Source organism: Hemitrygon akajei, chromosome 4 (assembly GCF_048418815.1).
Source record: "Hemitrygon akajei chromosome 4, sHemAka1.3, whole genome shotgun sequence".
In the NCBI taxonomy this organism is placed as follows: Eukaryota; Metazoa; Chordata; class Chondrichthyes; order Myliobatiformes; family Dasyatidae; genus Hemitrygon; species Hemitrygon akajei.
The window spans coordinates 77,497,591-77,523,101 of NC_133127.1; the positions used below are offsets into that span (position 1 = coordinate 77,497,591).

The 25,511-nt window shown below is 38.4% G+C and overlaps 1 protein-coding gene across 2 annotated transcripts in view; it reads left to right on the forward strand.

The window, feature by feature from the left end:
• Window positions 1–25,511, forward strand: part of lrba (LPS-responsive vesicle trafficking, beach and anchor containing) — an 807,866-nt gene that overhangs the window by 307,753 nt on the left and 474,602 nt on the right. For both annotated transcript variants that reach the window (XM_073042906.1, XM_073042907.1), the window contains exon 36: window positions 5,365–5,531. In XM_073042906.1, the coding sequence (XP_072899007.1) occupies window positions 5,365–5,531 (167 nt within the window). The remainder of the gene's footprint in view (window positions 1–5,364; window positions 5,532–25,511) is intronic.

Consider the following 25,511-nt stretch of genomic DNA (forward strand, 5'->3'; position numbering starts at 1 on the left):
TGCTTTCAGGGGTGGTGAGGGAGGCAGATATATTAGGGACATCTAAGAGACTTTTAGTTAGGTGCATGGATGATAGAAAAGTGGAGGGCTACGTGGGAGGGAAGAACTAGATTGATCTCAGATTAGATTAAAAGGTCAGCACTACATTGTGGACCGAAGGGCCTGGCCTGTGCTGTTATATTCTATGAATCTGTCTCCTTCTGCCTTCTCCCTTGCTTTGAAGAAGAAATTTCCAAAGATTGATGGCACTGAGAGAAACAATTCACCTCACTTTTATCATGAATGGGCAATCCTCATATTTTTGAACAGATACCCTTTTCTTAGATTCTCTGCAAGAAACACCCTCTTCGTATGCACTCTCAGGATCCTGCATGTTTCAATCAAATCTCCTTTCACTTTTTGAAACCTGCATTAATATTTTAATACATTAGGAGCCTTTGCATTTAAACTGATGTAAACTGCTTTTTCAGTGTTTGATCTTTTGCTTAATGTAACCTTTTGCTGGAAGTTAACTCATTTGTAAGTTGATGGATTTATACATTTACACATTTACAATTAAGTTAAAGGACAACACTGGTAGACTTTAAACCTGTTTATGAAATCAAGGCTCAGTAGAGGCTGTCAATATATAAAATAAGTTGACTAAAATACAATAACTTCATATTTGTAATTTTATGCTGGCACAATTATCCACTTCCTCATTGGATTTGCCATTTGCACATGCAAGTCCATCTGTCATTACTAAGTGTTGTTTGATTTCCTTTTGATCACATGTTTAAAGTGAAACTTCTCTTTAAGGAGACAGAGATTGATAAAAGGGAAAGCGTAACTTGTTAACATGATTTATAGCTATAGATTATATGTCGGACTTGAAAAGTTAATGGTTAAATTGTGGAGGAGGTTCTAACTGTAAATTATAGGGTACTTTAAAACATTTACTTAACACTTTATTCCATTCACCTGTTTTCAACATTTCTTTTAATTCCTGTCCCCATATTTCCATAATATACCTATGTCAACAAATAAATTGAAAATATATTAAGCAGATCTTGAAATTGGCATGTATTTGAATAAAAGAAAAACACTTAAATGAATTTAGTTTTCTGATGTAATAAAGTTAGAAAATAGGTGCTGAATACCATATATCTGTAAATAATGTATAGAACGAGAATTTGTGACTAGTGGCAAAGAGGCAGTGCATGCTATTGACCTTAGAAGAAGTTTCCTCCAAAGATCTGGTGACTTTGTGAGGACTTCTACTTTTCCAACAGTTGGTATGATCAGGCATCGCTTCAAAGGAATCCCTAGCTACCAGCTGCTGTAATGCTATAGAGCATATATGTCAAACTCAAGGCCCGCGGGCCAAATCCGGCCCGCAGTGGAATTATCTTTGGCCCGCGAGATAATATCTAATTACTATTAAAGCTGGCCCCCGTAATCGAAGCGCCTATGGCGTATGATGTGGCTAATGCTGGTACCAGGTACCAGGTTTTCAGGATTTTTAGTGTTTATTCGGCAGTCTTGCTCGGCAGTCTTCTTCATAAGAAAAAGAATTTGTAAAGTGAAACACTTTGTAGTTATAGCAGAGACTGAGACACATGAGAGCAGGCTGAAAAAACGGAGGCAACGAAAGCTGCGTTCGCACGCGTCCGACTGATCCGGCCCGCTTGAAGCTGCATTTTGCTCAATCCGGCCCGTGACCTAAAATGAGTTTGACACCCCTGCATAGAGCTTGCTGAGCTGTCAGCAACATCAAGTAACTTTCATTGGCAATCTAGCCAGAGCCAAAATGCACATCATTTAGCATCTTAAACATGCAAAATACAAAGTCAAATTCAAAACGTGTATGCGTGTCTATATATGTGTGTGTATATGTGTATGTATTTATATATATGTATGTGTGTGTGTGTGTGTATCAAAAGTCATGACAAAAATAGTTTTCAAAATCTCATGTGGCTTGAAATATTTCAGAGAAATTTTAAAACGCTTATGGAAATTAGTTTTTCAGGTCAGTAATTAAGGCTTAGTACGCTATTAAATACCCACTGTAGAATCATGTACCCAAGTGTATGATATTCAGGTATTTTACAATTTAACTACTTTAAGGCCTGAAATTTAGATAAATTCCCATGATTTCCTCCAATTTAGATAGAGAGGTAAACACAGATAATAAATAAACAAGTCCTTATAGCTACTAAGATGCATAAGAGACTGCATATGCTGGAAATCTGAATCAGCACCCACAAAATACTGGAGAACTCAGCAGGTCAGGCAGCATCTATAGAGGAAAACAAACAGTCAAAGCTTCAGGTTCTGATGAAAGGTCTTGGCCTGAAATGTAAACTATTTTCCTTTGTAGATGCTACCTGACCTTCTCAGTTCCTCCGGCATTCTGTGTGTGTTAATTCTTATAGCTACTGGCATTTGGATTGGCAGCTGCAGTCTTGGCAGCTTGGATGTAGCTCATTATAAACTTCTATAAGGATAGAGTGGAGGAGGCAGGTGTGGTTCATGCTACCTAAAGGCTGCTGTGGTGATGGAAGGATTAAAAGATAAGATTACATTTATTTGCCATATGAACATTGAAACTTACAGTGGAATGCATTGTTTTGCATCAACAACCGATGTAGTATGAGAAATGTACTGGGACCACCCGCAAGTGTTGCCCACATTTCTGGCACCAACATAGCAAGACCGTAGCTCACTACCCATTACCATACATCTTTGGAATGTGGGAGGAAGCTAAAGCACAGAAGGGAAACCTACATGTTCATGGGAAGAACATCCAAACTCCCTCCTGTTGCAGAAGAGGGTCTGGGGGAGATGGTAGGTGAAGTTACCCCAGTAGGTCAGAGGGACCTAGACAAGCTGTTGAAGAATAGTGCCCATGGGACAGTTTGAGCATATATTGATTGACAATTACAGGAATAATCATTATTACTTCACCTGTTTAGAAGTACTGAATGAGAAGCGTCTATAGATCAGTCTTTGAGAAGAGTCAGTAGATTAAATGTTAGCCCACCAACTCATCTGCAAATTGAGGACCTTGCCATACTCTGGTTCTGTAATCTCCCAGTCTGTGTTGATGATGACCACCAACACACGCACGCACACCCTGCTTTGCCCAGTGATCCAAGCTGCATATTCATTTTTTAGTGCATTTGAGTCACTAATTGGCAAGTATGTTGAATGGGAGATTGGGAAGAACAGGAATTCTGGCTCATTCTGACTTAGGGTATGGGAGTAATTTCCAAGAAAGGTGGGATCTAGCCTTATAGATCTGCTAGATACAATTATTTTGGGGGCTTGTGGGAGAATACATGAGAAGAGTCTTTGGGGAGGAGAGTAGGGTGGTAACTGTCACGTGCACTGTTAGCGAAGCTTCAAACAAGAGATTAAAACTAGCTGTGTGATTATTTTTGCAATGTACCCCATTCTCCCACAAGATTGACATTGATGTTTTACAGCTTTGTCCTATTTGGAGTATAGTATCGAAGCTCTTCCCAGTCCTAAAAATCAATGAATCTAATAACTGCCTCCATAGATTTACATGGCAATCACCTGGGAATGACCTGGCGTGGTCATTCATGATTATGTGGTGAATGCAAACATGGTATATTGCAGCCACAAATTCTTGCTGAGTCATGGTCAACTGTGATGATGCAGTATGTTCTTTTTAACTAGGGTCCACAGAGACTATTTGAGGCAAGAGGTTGCCTGGGTGTTCTTTGTAAGGAGTAATATCATAGGAATACAATTTAGGAATACCAACATTTTCTAGCAATTCCTCAGACTGCTCTGCCTAGTTCTGTGGCTTAAAGGAAAAATAGTTGAGTGTGGAGTTTAGATACCTTCCCCAATGCAGCAGTAAATAGCAAACTGTGAGAATACTTTTTTTAAACTGCTGTAGCGATGTACTACATACAGAGCTAGAGACGACACGCAGTCGGTAAGTCGTTTCGAGACTAGTTTATTCAAACTTCGCGGCGCTGGCATTTAATCCCTAGCGCCTGCCCTCTCCGGGCGGAAATGACATCAGAGGTGCATTACCAAAGTCTCTCCCCGCGCGCTGGCTATTTGTAAGCCGGTTTGCCTGCGCAGAAAGTGGGTCGCCACATAACCTCCCCCCCCCCCCCCCCCCCAATACACCCCCCAATGTCCACAGTCTGGATCAGCCTCTGTTTGGGAGGTCTGCCTCTGTGCCGCGGTGCCTGAACCTTGACCAGCTGCGCCAAGTCCACATGGACTGGTTTGAGTCGGTCCACCATGAAAACCTCCTCTCTCCCCCCAATGTCCAGAACATACGTGGACCTGTTGTTGTTGATCACTTTGAACGGCTCCCCGTACGGCCGCTGTAGCGGTGCCTGGTGTCCACCCCTTCTCTTCGCCTGCGCAGAAAGTGGGTCGCCACACTGCTAAAATAAAAGCAGAAAGTGTTTGAAACGCTCACTTTGCCAGGCAGCATCTGTGGAATGAAAAACACAATTATAATTCAGGCTTGAGCCCTTTCATAAGCACTGAATACTAGTTCTAATGAAGGGGTTTGAACCTAGAACATTCAACTGTTTCTCTTTCTGCTGAGTGTTTCTAACATTTTCTCCTTTTAATCTTGGAAATGACCCTATAGCGAGAGAGCTGAGAGTGACCATAACTTTCCTCCAGAGGCAAAGCAGTCCAAGCACATGCACATGTGTTTGAATTCACAAATCTCAGTAAAGGCACAGAATGCAGTTACAGTATTGGCTTCCAAAGTACCATGATTTCAATAGAAACAATTTTAATAAAAACTGGTTCTTCTATGAATTTAAGAACCTGCACTTTTAGACCAATGAGGTTGAAGATTATGCTAATAAAGAATTATGAATATTACACTGCTATTAATGTCACTTGATGAAGACTTGCATCTGGAAACAATATACCAGAACAAATGAAAACATCACCAAAAACTTTGGACTTGAATTTCCTAAAGCATGCAGACATAATTAAAAATAGGTACAATATTGCCATACTGCAGACTAGTCCAAGTTGATGATCAGAGTTCAATTATTACCCATAAATTTCCAGAGCTGAAATTTACTAAATATTAATTTTAACAATTAACAGTCAATGGTGGTCAGGAGATTGCTTTGATGTGAATCAGTCTTACACATGTCCCACATGCTGGAAGTGAAATATAGTGACAAGGCTTCTGATTTTCATCGTTTGATAATATTAGTAGTGCTGCAGTAAACATGTGAAAGATGATAGTCTCTTAAGAAGACACTTAAAAATAGTCTAATTCTCCATAGCCCTTTTGATGTGCTGTGCCTGATTGTAAAAATGATAACATTGTAAATAAAAATACATTAATTCTTTTCTTGACAGTCTCTGTGTGCCCAGTATTCGGCGGAAAGACGTGAAGAAGAAAAGATGTGTGATCACCTAATAAGAGCAGCCAAGTATCGCGATCATGTGACTTCAACCCAGTTGATACAGAAGATTGTCAACATTTTGACAGATAAGCATGGTGCTTGGGGAAGCTCTTCATTAAGGTAAGAACATTGGTTTTATATTCAAAATTTAGGAAAGATCAAATATTTAATCACTGAACCATTGTGGGCTCACTTTCAAAGACTCTTCATCTTGTGTTCTCAATATTTATTGCTTATTTATTTATTATTCTTTCTTTCTTTTTGTATTTGCACAGTTCGTCTTTTACACACTGGTTGTCCACCCTGTTGGTGTGGCCTTTCATTGATTCTGTTATGGTTATTGGATTTATTGACAATGCCCACAAGAAAATGAATCTCAGGGTTGTATATGGTGACATATATGTACTTTAATAATAAATTTACTTTAAACTTTGTATTTTGCCAGTTTGCAGCTGTCTGTGACAATTTTGGTGGGAGTGACTATTGCATCGTTCTTGTAGAGATAATCTTATCTTGTGTTGTTTGGAGCTACCTTTGCACCAGTTGGGAAAGCTCAAAACTGGGGATCATTGAGGTTCTGTGGGCTATGAGCCACTGCAATCTGTAACCCCATGTATCAGAATTCTTTCATCCTACCATTACCATCCAACAGGAGATGTACCCGACTTTAATGATTCATGTAGAGGAATGTATTGTGTGCAGCACCTGGGCAAACTTTAGAATGATTTGCCAGACATGACCACATCCTTAGTAAACAGCATGCAATCCAAAAAACAGCAGTCAGAGCAAAGTTCTATAAACCTATCACATCTAGTCACGAGTACTAGTATAAAGTTAAAGAGAGAATTCCGAATCAACTGCATCTACAAGAATGGAATGCCTGTCACTGAATGCCAAAAATGAGGCTGAAGATTTTAAAACCATCTTCAGTCAGATATATCAGGACTTTTACAATCTATTTGATTCCTACTTGGGTCCCTACTATTACAGAAAACAGTCTTCATCCAATCTGATTCCTCCACACAATAGGAAAAAAAGTAACCAAGAGTGTGGGGTACAGTATAGGCCTTAGGACCAAGCAACATGTTAATTGTTCCTGAATTACTTCTATATCTCGCTGTCCTGCAATAGTATCTGCCCATTAATGTGGAAGATTGCTTAGGGGTGTAAAGAATCAGAATCAGTTTTATTATCACCGGCATGTGACATGAAATTTGTTAACTTAGCAGCAACAGTTCAATGCAATACATAATCCAGCAGAGAAAAAATAATAATAATAAACAAGTAAATTAATTACATAAATTGAATAGATTTAAAGAAAGTGCAAAAACAGAAATACTGTATATTTTTTTAACAAGTGAGGTAATGTTCAAAGATTCAATGTCCATTTAGGATTGGATGGCAGAGGGGAAGAAGCTGTTCCTGAATTGCTGAGTGTGTGCCTTCAAGCTTCTGAACATCCTACCTGATGGTAACAGTGAGAAAAGGGCATGCCCGGGGTGCTGGAGGTCCTTAATAATGGACGCTGCTTTTCTAAGACACCGCTCCCTGAAGATGTCCTGGGTACTTTGTAGGCTAGTACCCAAGATGGAGCTGACTAGATATACAACCTTCTGCAGCTTCTTTCAGTCCTGTGTGGTCGACCCTTCATACCAGACATGGCTGATTTCAATCAACAATGATAAGAGTTGATGACTGTGACCAAGTAGGACTTAATTGCTAATGGTTTTCCCAGGATATCTCAGTTTCAGCTCTAGTTACCTCCTTGGTCTAGACATGGATCAAAGAACTGAAATCCAGAGTTTTGAGGAGGGTGGTTGTCCAGGTTATCAAGGTGTAATTTCATGAAGTTTGGTATTAAAGAGTTCCAGCACAGATGAAATCAGACATCATTGATATAACACTAATTAATTGGAGTATTAGCTTGAACAAAACAAGTTGATTGTAGTTGATGGAAGTCTACCATCTCATTCCTAGGATCCCACTACAAAAATTGCTCTGGCCAGTACCTAGGGCAAGACCTCTTCAAGTCCACCTTCATAAAGTCACAAAAATAAATGTTTGCTATTGATTGTCTAATCTTCAATTCCATTTGAAAGTCCTTTGAAAATGAGGCAGTTAATACGCAGCAGCCTCTCCGGACTCTGGATTTGGGGATTGCCAAACGTTATGTGGATTTTCTGGTGTAGTCTGTTTTGTCATGTGCTTTTGTGATATCATTCTGGAGGAACGTTGTCTCATTTTTTAACTGCATTGCATTTGTGGTTTCTAAATGACAATAAACTGAAATTCAATTCAATTCAGTTCATGCTTGAATGCAGCTAACCTTAATCTTTAGGGAAGGGCTGTTTAATGCAAGGTAACACTATCTACAGCAAATGAAAAGCTGACCATCTTACCTTTACAATCAGTAGCTTAGTCATACTGAGTTCCAAAGCATCAATAAAGTAACAAAATAGACCAATCGCCCAGACGTATACAGGTGACTAACCTCTTATGTAAGGTACAGTGTGATTGGAAAAAACACGAGTAGGTCTGGCAATACTCACTCAAGATGTCAACATTATATAACTCAAACCAAGCTGTTATATTTTCATCAGTTTTTAAACAATCAGTTTTAAGTAATCCCTTTTCCATGAGCATGCGGTAGCTGCAATGTTACTATCTGCAAAATTCACATCATTTAATTGACTTGTCTGCTTTAACATCTACTTTACCAATGACCTCTATAATGTTGGAGGATAAGGGCAGCAAGTGCATTTGAACGCCACCACCTGCACCACTGCACAGCAGACGTGGAAATAGATCACTGTTTCTTCATTGTCAGTATGTTTGCTTCCAACCCGTAACATTATGATTCTGGAAGGTGACTTGTGTCCACTGTACTTGAGAATATGGCATTAAATGCAAGTGATAACTGTATTTTCATAAAGGAATTTAAGAAACTTCCTAACAAAGTCAACTACCTGTATGTAAGACGAATGTTAACCAGCTTTTATTTTGGTTGCTTTTAGAGGGAACTGTTCTACAGAGTAAATATGCCATTAGTGTAGATTTATTACTTGATAATGTATGCATACAGACTGTCTCTGCTTATATCTTCATTCAGATCTTGTCTCTGTGTTTGCTGTTAGTGGAAATTTAGCCTAATGTGCTTTAGTACTATTTTTTGATGTTAAATTAATTTGAATTTGAAACTGCATTAGAAAAAAGAATAAACCTCAGGCTTGAGTTACAAATGTACACTATGTGATTAAGCAAGAAGTCTACTTTTAATGAATAAAAATATAATCTTCATGTGAGCAAAATGAGTCATTAAAAAAATCTCAAGGAGCTTTTAAGATACCTGGATATCATTTCAATTTACCCAACTATTTTTGAGGAAAAAATAGCAGTTATGTGTGGAATGCATGTATGAACGTGGAAATCTGATGTTCTTGTAGCATACTTTTTTTTGTTGTTCTGCCTGTGTTTTAACTTTGAACACCTCATGGAGTCCAGATGCAGGTGCTAACTTCCTGATGTTTCTCATCAGATATATTGGAAACTGACAGTGAACTTGATTCATCTTGTTTGAGGGACTGAGGTTAGTTTTGAGCAACATATGCTATTTTGAATTGAGGTGACTTAAATCTATTGAATTGACCTTATACTTTACATTGTTTTAAGGACTGTAATTTTTAAATGTTTAGAAAAATGATATTTTTGAAAGATTTTTGAATATTTGTGAATAAGTCATGGGATTTCTAATTTTAAGCATTTTGAAAGTCAGTAAGATTGTGGGTATATGTTTACTGGTTGTCTGGTAGGACTTTACTGATAAAAGTTGAATCTGGTTTTGTGGTGCAGTTTGTCCAGGTAAGTACACATGGTAATAGGCCCTTTGACACCTAACCTGGTCCCATTTGCCTGTGTCTGCCCCATACCTCTCTAAACCTTTCATATTAATATACCTGTCCAAATGTTGCAATATGCCTGGCTGAACTACTTTCACTACCGGCTTGTTCCATGTTGGCAGCACCCTCTGTGTGAAGAAATTGCTCCTCAAGTCTCATTTAAATCTTTTCCCTCTCACCTTAAGCTTGTGTCCTTTAGTTTTTAATTCCATTTTCCTTGGATAAAGACTTTATACCTTATCTATAGCACTCATGATTTTATACACCTCTGTTAGGTCACCCTTTAGTTTCCTATGCTTCAAGGAATACAGTGCTAGCCTGTTCAACCTCTCCCTATAATTCAGGATCTTAACTTCTGGAAATATTTTCATAAATGTTTGCGCTCTTTCTGGGCAAAATGGCCAGTTTGCCAGGATTGTGATTTAGGACATGATTGATAAATATGAGAGGTTCTACTGTCGCAATGCCACCTGTTATTTAGAAGATGACCCCTGGGCCACCACCTTCCCACCAATGCTCTATCCAAACTGACCTCTCCCACGATGTTTTGAGAGGTTGGTTATAGTTGGAATTAATTCCCGCCTGAGCAAGCAACCCCCTGCCAATCACCTGCTGCCTCAGTTGGTACAGCAGATGGAAACTCACTGGCTCTTCACTCTTGCTTTGTTGCACCTAGACAATTGCAAGACATATATCAAGCTACTGTTTATCAATTGCTGCTTGGCATTCAGTATGGTCATACCCTCAGTGCTAATAACCAAGTTCCAAAACCTGGGCTTCAAAAACTGGATCCTTGACTTCCTTATAGGAGACGACAATCAGTGCAGATCAGTAATAGCATTTCCTCCACACTGACTGTCAGCACAGGTGCAGCTCAAGGATGTGTGCACAGCCTACTGTACTGTCTCTACAGTCATGACAGTGTGGCTAAGCACAGCTCAAATGCTATCTATAAATTTGCAGCTAGCAAGAGGAGGCTTACAGGGCTGAGATAAATTGGATAGTTGAGTGGTGTAACAACATCAGCAAGACCAAGAAACTGGATTTCAAGAAGGGGAAGTTAGGAGAACACATGTTAGTCCTCATTGTCCTCACACATCAGTCAGCAGTGCAAGTGGTGAGCAACTTCAAGTTCCTGGGCATCAGCTCATTGATGCAACCATGAAGAAGACATGTCAGTGTCTTTTCTTTTTTAGGAATTTGAGGAGATTTGGTATGTCTCCAAAGACTCTTGTAAATTTCTGTAGATGTATGGTTGGGAGCATTATGACTGGTTGCATTACAGCCTTGCATGTAATCTCAAAGGCACAGGATTACAAGCTGCTGCAGAGGGTTGCAGACTTAACCAGCTCCATGGGCACACCATTGAGAACATCTTGAAAGATAGCATCCATTATTAAGGATGCTCACCATCCAGAATAGACTCTCTTATTACTGCCAACAGGGAGGAGGCATGGAAGACAGAAAACGCACACTCAGTGATTTAGAAACAAGTTCTTCCCATTTATGCAACACACACAAAATGCTGGTTGAACACAGCAGGCCAGGCAGCATCTATAGGGAGAAGTGATGTCGACGTTTCGGGCCGAGACCCTTAGTCAGAATTTCCTTGTGTTTGCTCTTCCCATTCACCATCAGTTTCTGAATAGTTCATGAATCAATGAACTCTATCTTATTATCTCTTTTTTGTACTATTTATTTACTTCATAATTTATAGTATTTTTGTCTTTGTGCTGTACTGCTGCTGAAAATCAACAAATTTCATGTCATTTGTCAGTGATAATAAATCAGATTCTGCTTTCCCTGCCCTCAGGATACGATACAGCCTTCACAGCGAGAGAGGTGGTATCTATTGCAATCTTGACACACTATGACCCAGATAGCTGGTGACACCAAAATAAGTAAGCAAGTGAAGTAGTGAAGAGCTATGTGTGTGGGAGCATTTCAGTTACTGTGTGGCTGCTCACCCATGCAGCTTAGAGGGAACAGTGAGTCTAATATAGGTGTCTCTAATTGAGGGTTGTGAGGTTTTGTAACTCTTCTTCAAAGGGTTGTTGGAAACAAATTCTTTAAATACTTTAAGGCAAAGGTAGGTATTTTTTTATTAGCAAGGCGGTAAAATGATAATCTAGGTATGCGAAGATGAGATTACAATCAAATTAGCCATGAATTTAAGTGACCACAAAGGCTTGAGCACAATTTTGAGCAGAGATGTCATATCTGTTGATTGGTAACTTATAGATATTAAGACAATCTATGTTCTGAATGAACATAAGATTGGGCTTATGCAGCTCTCCTGGGCAGACAACTCCAAAAGTTCACTAATGTCTGAGTGAAGTTGTTTTAAGTGAAGTGAGTCTTAAAAAGCTTACTTCTTATTGTCAAACTGTACTCCCCTGGTCCTAGACTCCTTGGTCAAGGGAAACATCCTCATAGCATACAATTTGTCAGGCTGTTTAACATTGCTGTGAGCTTTGATGTGAGTACAGTCCCATCTCACTCAATTTATCTTGCTAATGCTGAAACCAGTCTGTTGAATCCTTATTGAATTTTCTCTCTGACAAACCAAGAGACCAAAGCTATACACTGTAGCCTGGTAAATCTTGCAAAGGCATAATGCAATTGCTATAAGTCTCCATGATAAATCAAATCAAATCAAGTTTAATTATCAATCATACGTGGATGCAGCCAAATGAAATGGTGTTCCTTTAGGGCCAGGGTGCAAAACATACACAGCTCATTCAAAATAGTGAGCAAAAATACATAGTCACTCAAAAAAAAACACATTTATAGCTTAAGACCATGAGCAACATATCCCACAAATTGCTGGTATAGTCCCAGCTTCCCCCCCCCCCCCCCCCAACCCACGAGCATGGATGCCTCACTGCACCACCTCTGACGTCTCCTCTGTTGGACTGCAGCAACAGGCAAGCCCGCAGTTTCAGGCCTACTCCTCGCTACAATTGAGGCTACGCAGCTTTTCCTCTGTCTGTCGCCTCACCAAACAAGGAAGCAGGCCTGCAGCATTTTACATTATCAGTGTCCAATAGGGTCTTGCGATAGCAAGAGAAATATCCAAGACAATCACCCACGGTTACACTAGTAGCAGGCAGTTCCTCAGAACCCAATCTGGCTCTTTTGACCTGCTGGCCAGCTCCTCCAATATGTTAGGCCCAGGATAGATCCTCAGAGATGTTGACACCTGGGACCTTGAAATGCTTATTCTTTCCACTTCTTATCCCTCCGAGAACTTGTGTGTGTTTCCTTGACTTGCCCTTTTTAAAGTCCACAATCAGTTCTTCGGTCTTACTGATGTTGAGTGCAGGGTTGTTGCTGCACTGTGACACCACTTAACTAGCTGATGTACCTTGCTCCTTCTTGTAACCATCTGAAACAATGACAACAATAGTTGTGTTGTCAGCAAATTTATAGATGGCATTTGAACTGTGCCTAGCCATACAGTCATAGGTGAAGAGAGAGTACAGAAATGGGCTAAGCATGCATCCCTGGAGTCCGCCAGTGTTGATTATCAGCAAAGTGGAAATGTTATTTCCGATCCGCACAGGCTGAGATCAGACCGTAGCCACTTTTATAACTCTGTATGCAAAATTCCCACCGAGGTTTTATTGTCAGCAAACTAGGAGATATGAGATCCCACCTCTTCCTAGCAAAATTGTTGGCACAGGTTGTGAGTATCTGGGGCCTAAGTACTGACCTCTACAGCTGAGTAACAGCCTAGCTACCTGAAAAAAATCCAGTTGATTCCAGTTGTTTTACTTTCCATCTAATAACTACCGGTAATTCTGGATCCATGTCAGTATGTTACTTCTGATACCATATGTTCTAATTGTTAACAAATAATGAAAATCTTCTGAAAAATCTAGTTTGTCCTTAACTATCTTAGTTGCATCTGAAAAGAATTCCACTGCATTAGTCAAACATTTTTTTCTTACATAACTCCTTGTTGACTGTACTCTTTCCTGTGTGTTTTTTTCAAGATATCCAGTTACTACATCTTTAATTAGATTTCAGCATTTTGCAACAATTGTTACTAGGCTAATGAGTCCCAATTAACTCTCTTTCTCTCATTGCTTTATTAAACTGTGTTCACATTTGCTAACCTTTAATCCACATGTTGAACTCGTTGCAAACTCCATTTTGCAAGAATTTGCAAAAGGGTACTATGTGTTAGCATCTAGCTCCTTCCACACACTTATAGTTTTTGTACTCACTTGTTTAATGGTTTGATTTTTGTAAATGCAATCTAAAAAGTGGTAACCACAACTCAGAATGCATGAAGTGAAATGGTTGGTCATTAAAATCCCACAGAATTGTTGATCTGATATTTTACCAGTTCGATAGTTTTATATGCACCAAACTATTAAACTCTGAAAGTCTGACTATAATTTTAAACTAGCTGACTCAACCACAAAAAAAGCTGATAACACAAAAAGGCCACACAGCTGCTCTGAATAAAGCCCTGTGTCCAAGATCATCTCCACAAAGTGACAGAATAAGTGAAATTCCTTTTTATTACAATGGATTTTATGATTTTTATTGGATTTGTGTTTCAGTTTGTTCTTTTATCATGAAATCTCATAACTGGTGGTCTCTCATATAATAACAAAAGTATATTTAGAATGTGTGTGCATTAGGGTATGAACTTGTCAGGACTTCAGATGAAGCTTTTACTAATATTCTATTAATTCTCTCCTGAAACGAAAGATATTGAAGTATAGCATTTTATACTTTTTAATTTGTGATTTTGGAAATTCTTGAAGAGTATATTTAATATTAATAATGTAGAAATATATGTTCTTAATTTTTTAAGCGCTACGCTCCTCCAAATCAGCCAAACGTATTTTGTTTTCTAGCTGAGCCTTGAATTCCATTGGACAAAAATATTTAACTAGATATTTTGAGCCTGTCTTCACAGAAGAAGAACAAAAAATAATTTGATATTCGGGGCAAAGGAGGTGTTTCTGTTACTGAACAAAATGTATTTGGCAAATCATGGGACAAATGCTGATTATGGCCTGCATCTGAATGAAAGAGGCTGCAGATTTGGTGGAGCATTGATTATGATCCTCTGAAGTTGCATGGAATCTTGATTGTTACCAGGGATGTGAAAACCACAGAAGTAACACTACTATTCAAGAAAAAACTGAAAAGAAAATTTGGGGAAACAATAGTCCAGTTATTGTAACATTATCATTGAGAAAATGCTGGCTTCAGTCATTAAGAAGTGTAATAACACAGCTTGATCATACAATACCTAATCAATGAGGTTCAAGATTCTGAGGTGGTTTAAAATGACATAATCAGAAGTTGTTTCCTTTAGTGGTAAAATCTTGATCAAGGGGAGCATACATCTGGTTAAGTTGCTAATTTAAGAGGAGCAATTCTTAATAGTTTAGGAACCTTTAGAATTTTCTACACAATGAAGCTTAAGAGCTGGTGGGTAATTGGTGGATATAGTGTATTTGGATTTTCATAATAGATTTGATAGGCTGTTATATAGGAAATGTCTGTGCAAGGTAAAGGCTGATGGTATTAAGGTTAATATATTAGTGTGAAAATAGGCTTGATTATTTGACAGAAAACAGGGGAAATAGCAAAATTATTTCAAAATGGCAAAGTGTAACCGGTGAAGAGCCCCAGAGATCAGTGCTGGCCTAAGACAATTTAATCTATATTCATGATTTGGATACAAAGATTGGCTGTATAATTTTAAGGTTAGCTAATGACATAGAAGTAAAGAAAATCAGTTGTGAGAAGAAACACGTTTGCAAAGGGATATGAACAGATTGAGTGAGTGGGCAAAAGTAATAAGGAGTTCAGTGTGGTGAAATATGGAAGGTGTGAAAATGTGTGATCGAATAATAAAATACCATGTAAATGGCATTAAACAATTGAAACTAGTGTTCAGTGATTTTGGTTTTGGTTTGATTCTGGTGTACGAGGATTACGAGTCTGAAGGCAAATGGGATGTTGGTCTTTGTTGCAGGAGAATGGGGTACAAAACAACGTGTGGTAACTTCTGTAAGTTCTGGCACAATAGTTAAAATCTTTGGAATCAGACCTAGGCTGTGGCAGACAGTTTTGACTCCTTATTGTAGGAAATTCTTTCCATAGACCTAGTGCAGAAGAGGTTCATTTTATTTATTCCGGATACATATTTATTTCAGATATGAATAGATGATCTTAGGAAAGATTAAACAGATTGGGTCTGGAATTCATAAAAATGAGAGGGATCCAATTGAAATGTATAGGATTATGAGGAAGCTTGCCAGATTAGATGCAGCGAGGATGTTTCCTCTAATGACAAATTTGGATCTGGAGAAATATAGCTCTTCATAAATTGCCCATATAAGATTCTGAGGGATATTTTCTTCACTTAAAAAGCTGTGAAGAATTTAAGTTCTCTACCCAGCAGGAATCGGAGTCGGTAAGTATAATCAAGGCTGTAATATAGTTTTAGACTTTAGGAAATCAGGTAGGAAAATGAAATTGAATAACAGTGCAATCTTGAGAGGATGCATAGCTGAATTCTGTTCTTTTTTTCTTACATCTTCAAGCAAAGTTCCCTCATTATGGAGCAGGCCGTGACTTTTTTTTCTACAACCATAATTAAGCAGCTGTTCTTTGGCTTTCACGGTTGACTTTCAGGTGAAATTTGTACTGTTCTTTGGCTTTCCCGGTTGACTTTCAGGTGAAATGTGTACTTTTCTGCAATGTTTATTTTCTGTTTAAATTTCTGAATTAGTTTGTACCATTTCATTGCCTTGGTAAAAGCGTCCTACTCTGACATGGTGGCTCTCCTATTTGTTGTTACAAAGCTATTGGCAGGTGCCTCATAATATTTTGTTGCTTCCATCCTATTCCATAGGAAGAATGTCTAGCTAACAACCTTCTCTTTCCAATTACTCCACTTCAGTTTAACCACCACAAGCAGTGGTGAGCAGTGTCTTATTAAAGCTTATATTGCTTGCAAATTGTTTTCAACATTATCTTGTTCTGTAAGTTTAAAAGTCCTTGTCTCATCTCATCTCAGCCAAATCTTAGCTATTCTTCCATATTTCTGTGCTGAACAGTTCAATATTTATGAAATCAAATTCTCAAAAGATTGCTAGGATTTGTAATTACATTTGCTAGGAGTTTACCCCAGTCCTCTGAATTGTAAGTCCAGCAACATCTGGTAAGAACTGCACTGATGCTTTGTTTTACATTGAAACTTTGAACCTTACTGTGTATCTGTGACTCCTTTTAACAAAGATTAGCTCAAGTTTACTTTTGATAATTCGTTATAAAGTGCTTTTTTAAAAAAAATTATTTTGATAAGTTTACAATGGTTATAGACAATTTGCAGACAATATAGCACTAATATTTTACTGCTCGGGGTACTTTTTGATTAAGTCGCTTTTGCTTTCTGATTTGTAAGCATATCAATTATGTATTTAAAATGCATATTATAATAAACCAAGGCATTCCAAGGTCCGTCTATGTGTGGCACTATTAATCATTAAATATCAAATGAACTATGCATATCTCAATCATATAACAATAAGTTAACAGATGAGAAAGAATTTAACATTTGTTTGTGATATATATCAATTACTGGGATGAAAATAACAGACAGACAGACATACTTTGTTGATCCTGAGGGAAATTGGGTTTCGTTACAGTCACACCAACCAAGAATAGTGTAGAATATAACAATATAAAACCATAAATAATTAAATAATAAGTAAATTATTCCAAGTGGAACTAAGTCCTGGACCAGCCTATTGGCTCAGGGTGTCTGACACTCCGAGGGAGGAATTGTAAAGTTTGATGGCCACAGGCAGGAATGACTTCCTATGATGCTCAGTGTTACATCTCAGTGGAATGAGTCTCTGGCTGAATGTACTCCTGTGCCTAACCAGTACATTATGGAGTGGATGGGAGTCATTGTCCAAGATGGCATGCAACTTGGACAGCATCCTCTATTCAGACACCACTGTCAGAGAGTCCAGTTCCACCCCCACAACATCACTGGCCTTACGAATGAGTTTGTTGATTCTGTTGGTGTCTGCTACCCTCAGCCTGCTGCCCCTGCACACAACAGCAAACATGATAGCACTGGCCACCACAGCCTCGTAGAACATCCTCAGCATCGTCCGGCAGATGTTAAAGGACCTCAGTCTCCTCAGGAAATAGAGATGGCTCTGACCTTTCTTGTAGACAGCCTCAGTGTTCTTTGACCAGTCCAGTTTATTGTCAATTCGTATCCCCAGGTATTTGTAATCCTCCACCATGTCCACACTGACCGCTTGGATGGAAACAGGGGTCACCGGTGCCTTAGCCCTCCTCAGGTCCACCACCAGCTCCTTAGTCTTTTTCACATTAAGCTGCAGATGATTCTGCTCACACCATGTGACAAACAAGGGTGGGTTAGTAAATTTACAGACAACACAAATTGGTGGAACTGCGGACGGTGTAGAATGTTGTCAAGAGATACAGCAGAATATAGAGTATGGGTGAAGAAATGACAGATGGGCAAGTATGAAGTGTTGGACTTAGGATGGTCTAATGTAAGTGGAGAGTATACATTTAACAGCAGGTTCCTTAATAGCATTGATGTACAGAGGTCCTATCCCATTGCTCACTGAAGCTGGCGATGCAAATATGTAGAGTGGTTAGGAAATGTATATGGCATGCTTTCCTTCATTGGTCACCCCATTTTTGGAAGGATATGGAGGCTTTAGAAAGGGAGCAGAAGAGATTTACCAGAATGCTGGGTTGAACAAACTTGGTTTGCTTTCTCAGAGGTTGAACAATGAACTGATAGATGTGTATAATTTTATGAGTGTAATAGGTAGGGTAGATGGTCAAAATCTTTTTCCCTGGATAGAAGTATTGAGTATCAAAGGACATACATTTAAGGTGAGGGGTGAAAGTTCAAATGAGATGTTTGGGGCGAATTTTTATTACACTAAGAATGGTAGGTGCATGGAATGGGCTGTCAAAAGTAGAGCTGGTAGAATGGGCTGGAAACACATATGATAGTGCTGGTAGATAAATGAATAGGCAAGGAATGGAGGAATATGAATCACATTCTGGCAGAAGAGATTTAGTTTAAATTCAGCATCACATTCAGCAGAGATGTTATGAGCCAACAGATATGTTTCTATGTTGTACTGTTCTATTTACGATTGAAGGAGCCTCCTGGAAAGTCTTTTCCTGGAGTAGGTCAAAGGCTAAGACCCCTAATGAAAAAGTAATGCTATGCAGAGCCATTTGTAAAGATCACACTCACATTCTGTCTGCAGAGGAACCTTTAAATACTTAATGGTTACTTTTCAAGTGATGTTTGTGAATTCAAGTCCAAATACAGTGGATTCCAGTGAATTGGGACACATTAGGGCCAGTACATTTTGGCCCATTTAAGCAGCTGCCTCAATTAGCTGAAGTTTACTGGAAATAGTTAGAAAGGTACATAAAAGACAAACTACCATTTAACTGAGTAACAAATCATGTGTTTAAATAAAATATAGAACAAATTAGAACATTATCAATACTATGACAGTGCTATAAAACAGTTCCTAATGGTTATCAACAGAGGAATTCAGCATTCTTTTGATTGACTATAAGTGAACCAAATCAGTAAGAACACCTTTCATAGATGATGGATGGCCTTAATACAATACTATCAATAACTGCATCCTCCAAATCATTGTTTTCATTGTAACATTCATGATATTTGTCAGTAGTTTCAGATTCTTCATAGTTCCTAACTTGTTGAAGTAGTTAAATCATTTCATTTCCACTCCCATCAGTTTCTGGCATGAATGCTTAAAGCTGAAGTGACCAGCACAGTTCTGAATCATCTTACTGTTCATTTCTCACCAGTTATCTATCAATGACAAAAATCACTGATTTTTGAATGCAAGCACACACCACTGACACTGTTTAAAAATTGTCTGTTCGAAGCACACTGTGGTGTATAATGGCGACACAAGTGCATATGTCTGATGCTAGTTAGGAACTGTTCGGTAACATTCTCCTGCCCCAATTAAGCGACATAGTGTCCCAAATAAATGAAGGGAATCCCAAGAGCAAACACGAGGAAATCTGCAGATGCTGGAAATTCAAACAACACACACAAAATGCTGGTGGAACACAGCAGGCCAGGCAGCATCTATAAGGAGAAGCACTGTTGACGTTTCGGGCCGAGACGGCAGTGCTTCTCCTTATAGATGCTGCCTGGCCTGCTGTGTTCCACCAGCATTTTGTGTATGTTGAAGGGAATCCCAGCTATTTTCTCGATTAGTGTCTGTTCTTTGAGTTGGGTCAAATAAGTGGCTGTCTCGATTAATCTATGGCTCAATTAACCGGAATACACTGTATATTGTTCATTTACTAGAGAGTGGTGAGTTACAAATGGTTCTTGACTGTATTATGATTACCATTGAAATAAGAAAGTACTATGTATTTGAGAATAATTAGAGGCAATAGTAATTTGAGGTCTGCAACCTATTGTAGTTTTATAGGTTTTGTTATATTATGTATACTTGCTCAGTAGCAAATGTTGCATACATATTTTATGCTGCATGTTTAAATTAAAAACTTGCTGAATTAATATATGTTGTACAGGTGGTGCACATGCATGCAGAACTCATCTTCTTTAGAACTCGATTTTGAATCTCTAATATTTGCCCATTAATGTTATTTATTTTTGCTTTGATATTGATGACTTTCCTAATGCCATGCGATCACTCGGCTGTGATGCTGGCAGTTTGCCTGGGATTGCCAGTGGATTTAATAAATCACAATCAGACTAGTGTCATTACATCAATATTTTTCGTCAATTATGCAGAAGGTCAGAAGCTGCATTCTGTGTAGGAGCCCCAGCATGTGGCATTTGAGAAACATCTGGTACAGTATCATAACTATTGGTAGGATGGAAGAATCCAATTTCCACCTTTTAAACAAGCTGAAATTTGCCTTTTATGGATCATGCTTTCTTGATCATAACCTTCAGAACGTACTACATTTGCCACCTCTGGTGGCCCTTGTATAAGCATATTCCCAGAAGTTTCTTTTAATAAAACAGAAAATGAAAATATTGTGTTCTGTGAAACAGATAGGAGTTATTGTTTCTACAAGCAGACACGGAATATTTTTTGACACCCAGAGATCTGCCACAATGAAATTGGTGCTTTTTATTTAGTTTAAGCCAGTTGCCACTGCAAAAAAAAAACATTTTTATGCATTTCTGATATCCAGAGACTTGCCGTAGCCAAGGGGAAGGATCTCTGCAAATATTACTGTATGGTCCCCTTTGTCATTGCTTTCACAAATTCCAGAAGGTTTCAGGGACTAAACAGGTGAACAAATGCCTGTTTGTAACACACAGTCACCTGTGATGAGATCCAGGTGAAACCAGAAAGCTTCTTTAAAGAAAATACGAAAATAGCAAAAGGGGCTTGTAAATGAGCAGAGTGGCAGAAGTAATTTTTTGCTGTGCACAGAGCAGGCATTGTGTTTATTTGGGTCAGGAGACAAATCATCTTTCATGTTGATGACACTTGGTAAAGTGGCTGAATGTATGAGAGATGATGGAGAATGCTGGATGCAAGTCTCTAAGGACATACTCCCCTTTTCTCATATCGTCCTTCATTGCATTCTAATAGGCTGACTAATGTACCATGGAAATTTGCTCTAGGTATTGAGAAAACTGGCATTTTGCTCTCCAAAAAATGCAGCATCTACCTCATGACTTAGGCATGTAATATGTTTTCTGAATCTCTGAGAAATGCTAAGTTTTGTGAAAATATGATTGCAGAATAGAATTTACACATTGTTCTTTTCTAATTAAGCTAGCAGAGTAGCTCGATTTTAAATGCACATTTTGGCTGCTGCAGCATACATGGATATTTTCTAATGGATGCCCTTAAGCAAAAGGCATCCTTGCCTTGGGGACATTCATCTTTTTCTGTGTCACAGACTTGCTGGCAAAATCTTTGTGATGCTCTCTCCAATTTTTCTTCAGTAAATCAAATCTTCCTTCCTTCAGAAAGATGAATGCTCTTAGGTTGGGGTGTTACAAAAAAAAATCAATGCAGGCAAAATTGAAACAGTATGCCTTCGTATTGATTGGCCTTGTGAAATCGAAACTAACAGCTTTGTAACTGTTCCAGTGGACAGTTAGCTGACCTGTAATGGACAAACTATCAATATTAGCATTACTATTTTATCTGGTAGTATATCATTTTAGAACCAAGTAGTTTGATATGAATGTATGGCTTGAAATTTAAATATAATATGTAAAATAGTATTGCTTTTATTCCCTGTACAAAAAAAATTATAATTATTGTGTAGCCAGAAAGACTAATTAAAAATACCTGCTACTTAAGCTTGTTTATTTGAAGGTATTTGGAAAGAAATGATCGAATTAACTGAGTGAGTGCAAGTATGGCCTTCTATATGGAACACATTGCTATATTATATCAAAATGTATCACAACAGTATCCTCTGTGTGCCACAACAAAGGGCTCAAGAATAATTATACAATCTTAGCATTTGTTTGTTTTCTGAATTTTATTGGGGGGTGGAAGAAATTAAATATTTCAAATATGCCAATTTATTTTCTGCTCTTTATATCTGATCTTGGCATCAAATTTTCTGATGTACAAGTAACTTTGAACTAATTTCTTCTGTATTGCAATGTTGAACATGTTTATAAACAGCTGGTATTCAGACTTCCCTGATTTAAAACTGAAGTACATTTTTGATATTTATTACTTAACTACCAGCAGAGTTTAACTCAGTTCTGTGATCACATATCTAATGGAATTGTTGCTGTGGTCTATTTGGGTGCTTTGAGTTTTGTTACCCCCCAAGGTTCATTTTGTACAAAATGTTTTATAAAAATCAAGTAGCTAGTTAACAGAAAGAGGTACCGTAGATTCCGGACTACAGAGCGCACCTGATTAAAAGCCGCTGGCTCTAATTTTAGAAATAAAATCAATTTTTTAATTGTAAAGGCCGCACCGGATTTTAGGCCGCACCGCTACTTTTAAATATACATACGTATTGGTAACACAAATTACGTTGCATATACTTTTTTACTGAACAGCACGAACAACATTCCAATATCTCCTAGCGACTGGTAAAAATATATATACTGCGAGCCTTTAACTTAAAAGCAGCGTTTTCGTTCGGGTCTGACGCGCTTGCGTAACGCGATCGGGTCTGACGCGCTTGCGTAATGCGATCGGGTCTGACGCGCTTGCGTAACGCGATCGGGTCTAATCGGGTCTGACGCGCTTGCGTAACGCGATCGGGTCTGACGCGCTTGCGTAATGCGATCGGGTCTAATCGGGTCTGACGCGCTTGCGTAACGCGATCGGGTCTAATCGGGTCTGACGCGCTTGCGTAATGCGATCGGGTCTGACGCGCTTGCGTAACGAGATCGGGTCTGACGCGCTTGCGTAACGCGATCGGGTCTGACGCGCTTGCGTAATGCGATCGGGTCTAATCGGGTCTGACTCGCTTGCGTAACGCGATTGGGTCTAATCGGGTCTGACACGCTTGCGTAACGCGATCGGGTCTAATCGGGTCTAATCGGGTCTGACGCGCTCGGGTCTTGCTTTTCTTCGAGTATTTTCCATGTTGATGAGGGTGAGTACAAATGACTGATTTACAATAATTTAATTGTGAAAGTGCGCTTGATTTATCGTACAATTTCATTGGACCTCTGTGAACTACTCATCAATTTTATTGGTCTACTGTTACGAGGCAAAATGTTTACGAGGCGGCATGAAAAAAAACCCATGTATTAGCCGCTTCGGATTAAAGGCCGCAGAGTTCAAAGCTGTTCAAAATGTGGGAAAAAAGTAGCGGCTTATAATCCGGAATCTACGGTAATTATTAATTGTTCTGACAGAAGATTAGAATATATTTGAAAAGTTGTGTCACTTATCAATTTTATTGCCATATTAGTGGGTTACTAGTGATTTGCTTTCCTGGATAAAGCATAACATAATTTTGTGTGTGTGTCAGAACTATATAACATATCAATCCCACATTCCCTTCACTCCCTTTTTGAGTTTTTCTTACATCAGATATCAACTACTCTTAGAAATCCTTACCTCAGCATGAAATGTATTATTCTTGTTATACTTTGCTCATTAAATACAATGAAATGATAGTGAAATTGGAGGTGGCAGCGGACATTAGGTAATAAATTCCTTTGTTTCTGCTCAGCGTAAAGTGCTAAATGAATGATTAAATAGTCTAAGCTTCAAGCCGCACTGGCTTTTTCATCAATGATTGCAGACATTCTGATTGCAATAATTAAGCACAATTTCCTGGTAAATATTAAATTGTAGTATATTTGGCTTAATTGTGTGGTGATTGCACATTGCAATAATTACCTCTATAAGAATGTAAAATAATTCTGTTTGCGGGTAGCATGACATTTTTGCTGCTTAATGATATGCCTTGGGAAATTTTTGGCATTGTTCCATGTTAGTACAAAAGTCTTATGGACCGCAAACCACAGTAAGATTTGTCATCAATCTTTCTACAGCTGTTGAATATTAATTTTTTAAAAATCACTTAGATTTTAAAGTACTTAAGATAAGCTGATGAAAATCTTAAGAAATGAAAAAGCAGCTATTTAAAAGTAGCAATAAAGTTGCTCCTAAATATAAATTACATATGAATTTTCTTTTTAAAGTAATCCTGAAATCAGTATAGGTTTTTGTAATCACTTCATGGGGCCACTAAGTTTGAATGGTTCAATGCCCAATGTGATAAAGCATTAGAGGTTTATTTTGTTAATGCCAAAGTGCAGTATGGGATCATTGCCGTGTTAATTTGTGGAGACAAGGTAAAGGGTATTGCATTATTGGAAGTGCTATCATTGAAGTAAAGCATTGAACTGATGTTTCCCTCTGATTTTTCAGCATTCAGAGTTCTGTTGGAGTGTTAGAAAATCAGTAATATTTTATTGGCATTGTACCATATTGCTTATCTCACTCGATAGTAATTCAGAACTGGTAAATTCAAATTCTAAGTGGCAGTTTGCAAATTCTTTTACTGTCCAAAATGCCTAAAGTACGCACTTCTGGCAAGGCTAAAATTTATTGACTCCCCTCATTTCTGTTGAGAAAATAATAGTAAGTTGACTCCTTGAACCTCTGCAGCTGATCTGGTTAAAGTACTCTAGTGATGATGATGTGTCAGGAATTCCATGATTGAAACCCAACAGCCAGAAGGAACTGCAAAATATTTCAAGTCTGAAACTGTGTGATGTGTGTTGCAAGTTGAAGCTGGTAGGGTACCTATGTGTTTTCATTTCTTTTCCTAAGTGGTACAGATTGTGGGTTTGGAAGGTTGTGGGGAAGAAGTCTTGTGAATTTGTAAATTGAAAAAATTGCAGCATGTTGTGCCAGTGATGGAACAAGTAAATATTCAATGTGGTAGATGGGATGCCAGCATTGTGGTATGTTTCATCTTCAAGTGGATTGAGCTTCTCAAGTGATGTTATAACTTTACTTATTGTGGCAGGTGGAAAGTATTACACCGTACTCCTGATATAAATTGTATGTGTTGGTGAGGTTTGCAAAGCAAGGGAATTGGGGAAGAGCAGCATTTGTACCAAGGTAACCAACCACTGGTCTGCTCTTCTAGCAATTTATTTCGTAGGTCCAGTTAAATTTCTGGATGACATTAACCCTCCAAGATATTCATAATGGGACATTTAGTAATGCATTTTATAATCTCCTGCTTGTAATCAGTGTTGCACCCAGAAAGTACATAGTTTTGATTTTATGATTTGATATTGAGTACACAGTTAAGAATATTTTTGTTGTTGAGGAAGAGTACTGCCTGGTTGTGCGAGTTTTCTCCATGCATTTCACGCAAATTTGTCAAAACAGTATAAAGAATCACTGGATTTGAAATGTGTATTGCGTTTTGTGCAGAAAGAGGTTGTTAGAGTCATAGAATTGCACAACATGGGAATAGGCCATATGGCCCTGCTCATCCATGCTGACTATTAAATACTGTCTGCATCAATCCCATCTCCCAGCACTAGCTATCTATGCCTAGATAATTCACATGTTCATCTTTTAGTAACCCAGCTTTGACCACTTTCTTAGACAATGCATTCCACGTGCTTACTATTCTCTGTTTAAAAAGGCCTCCTTCATAT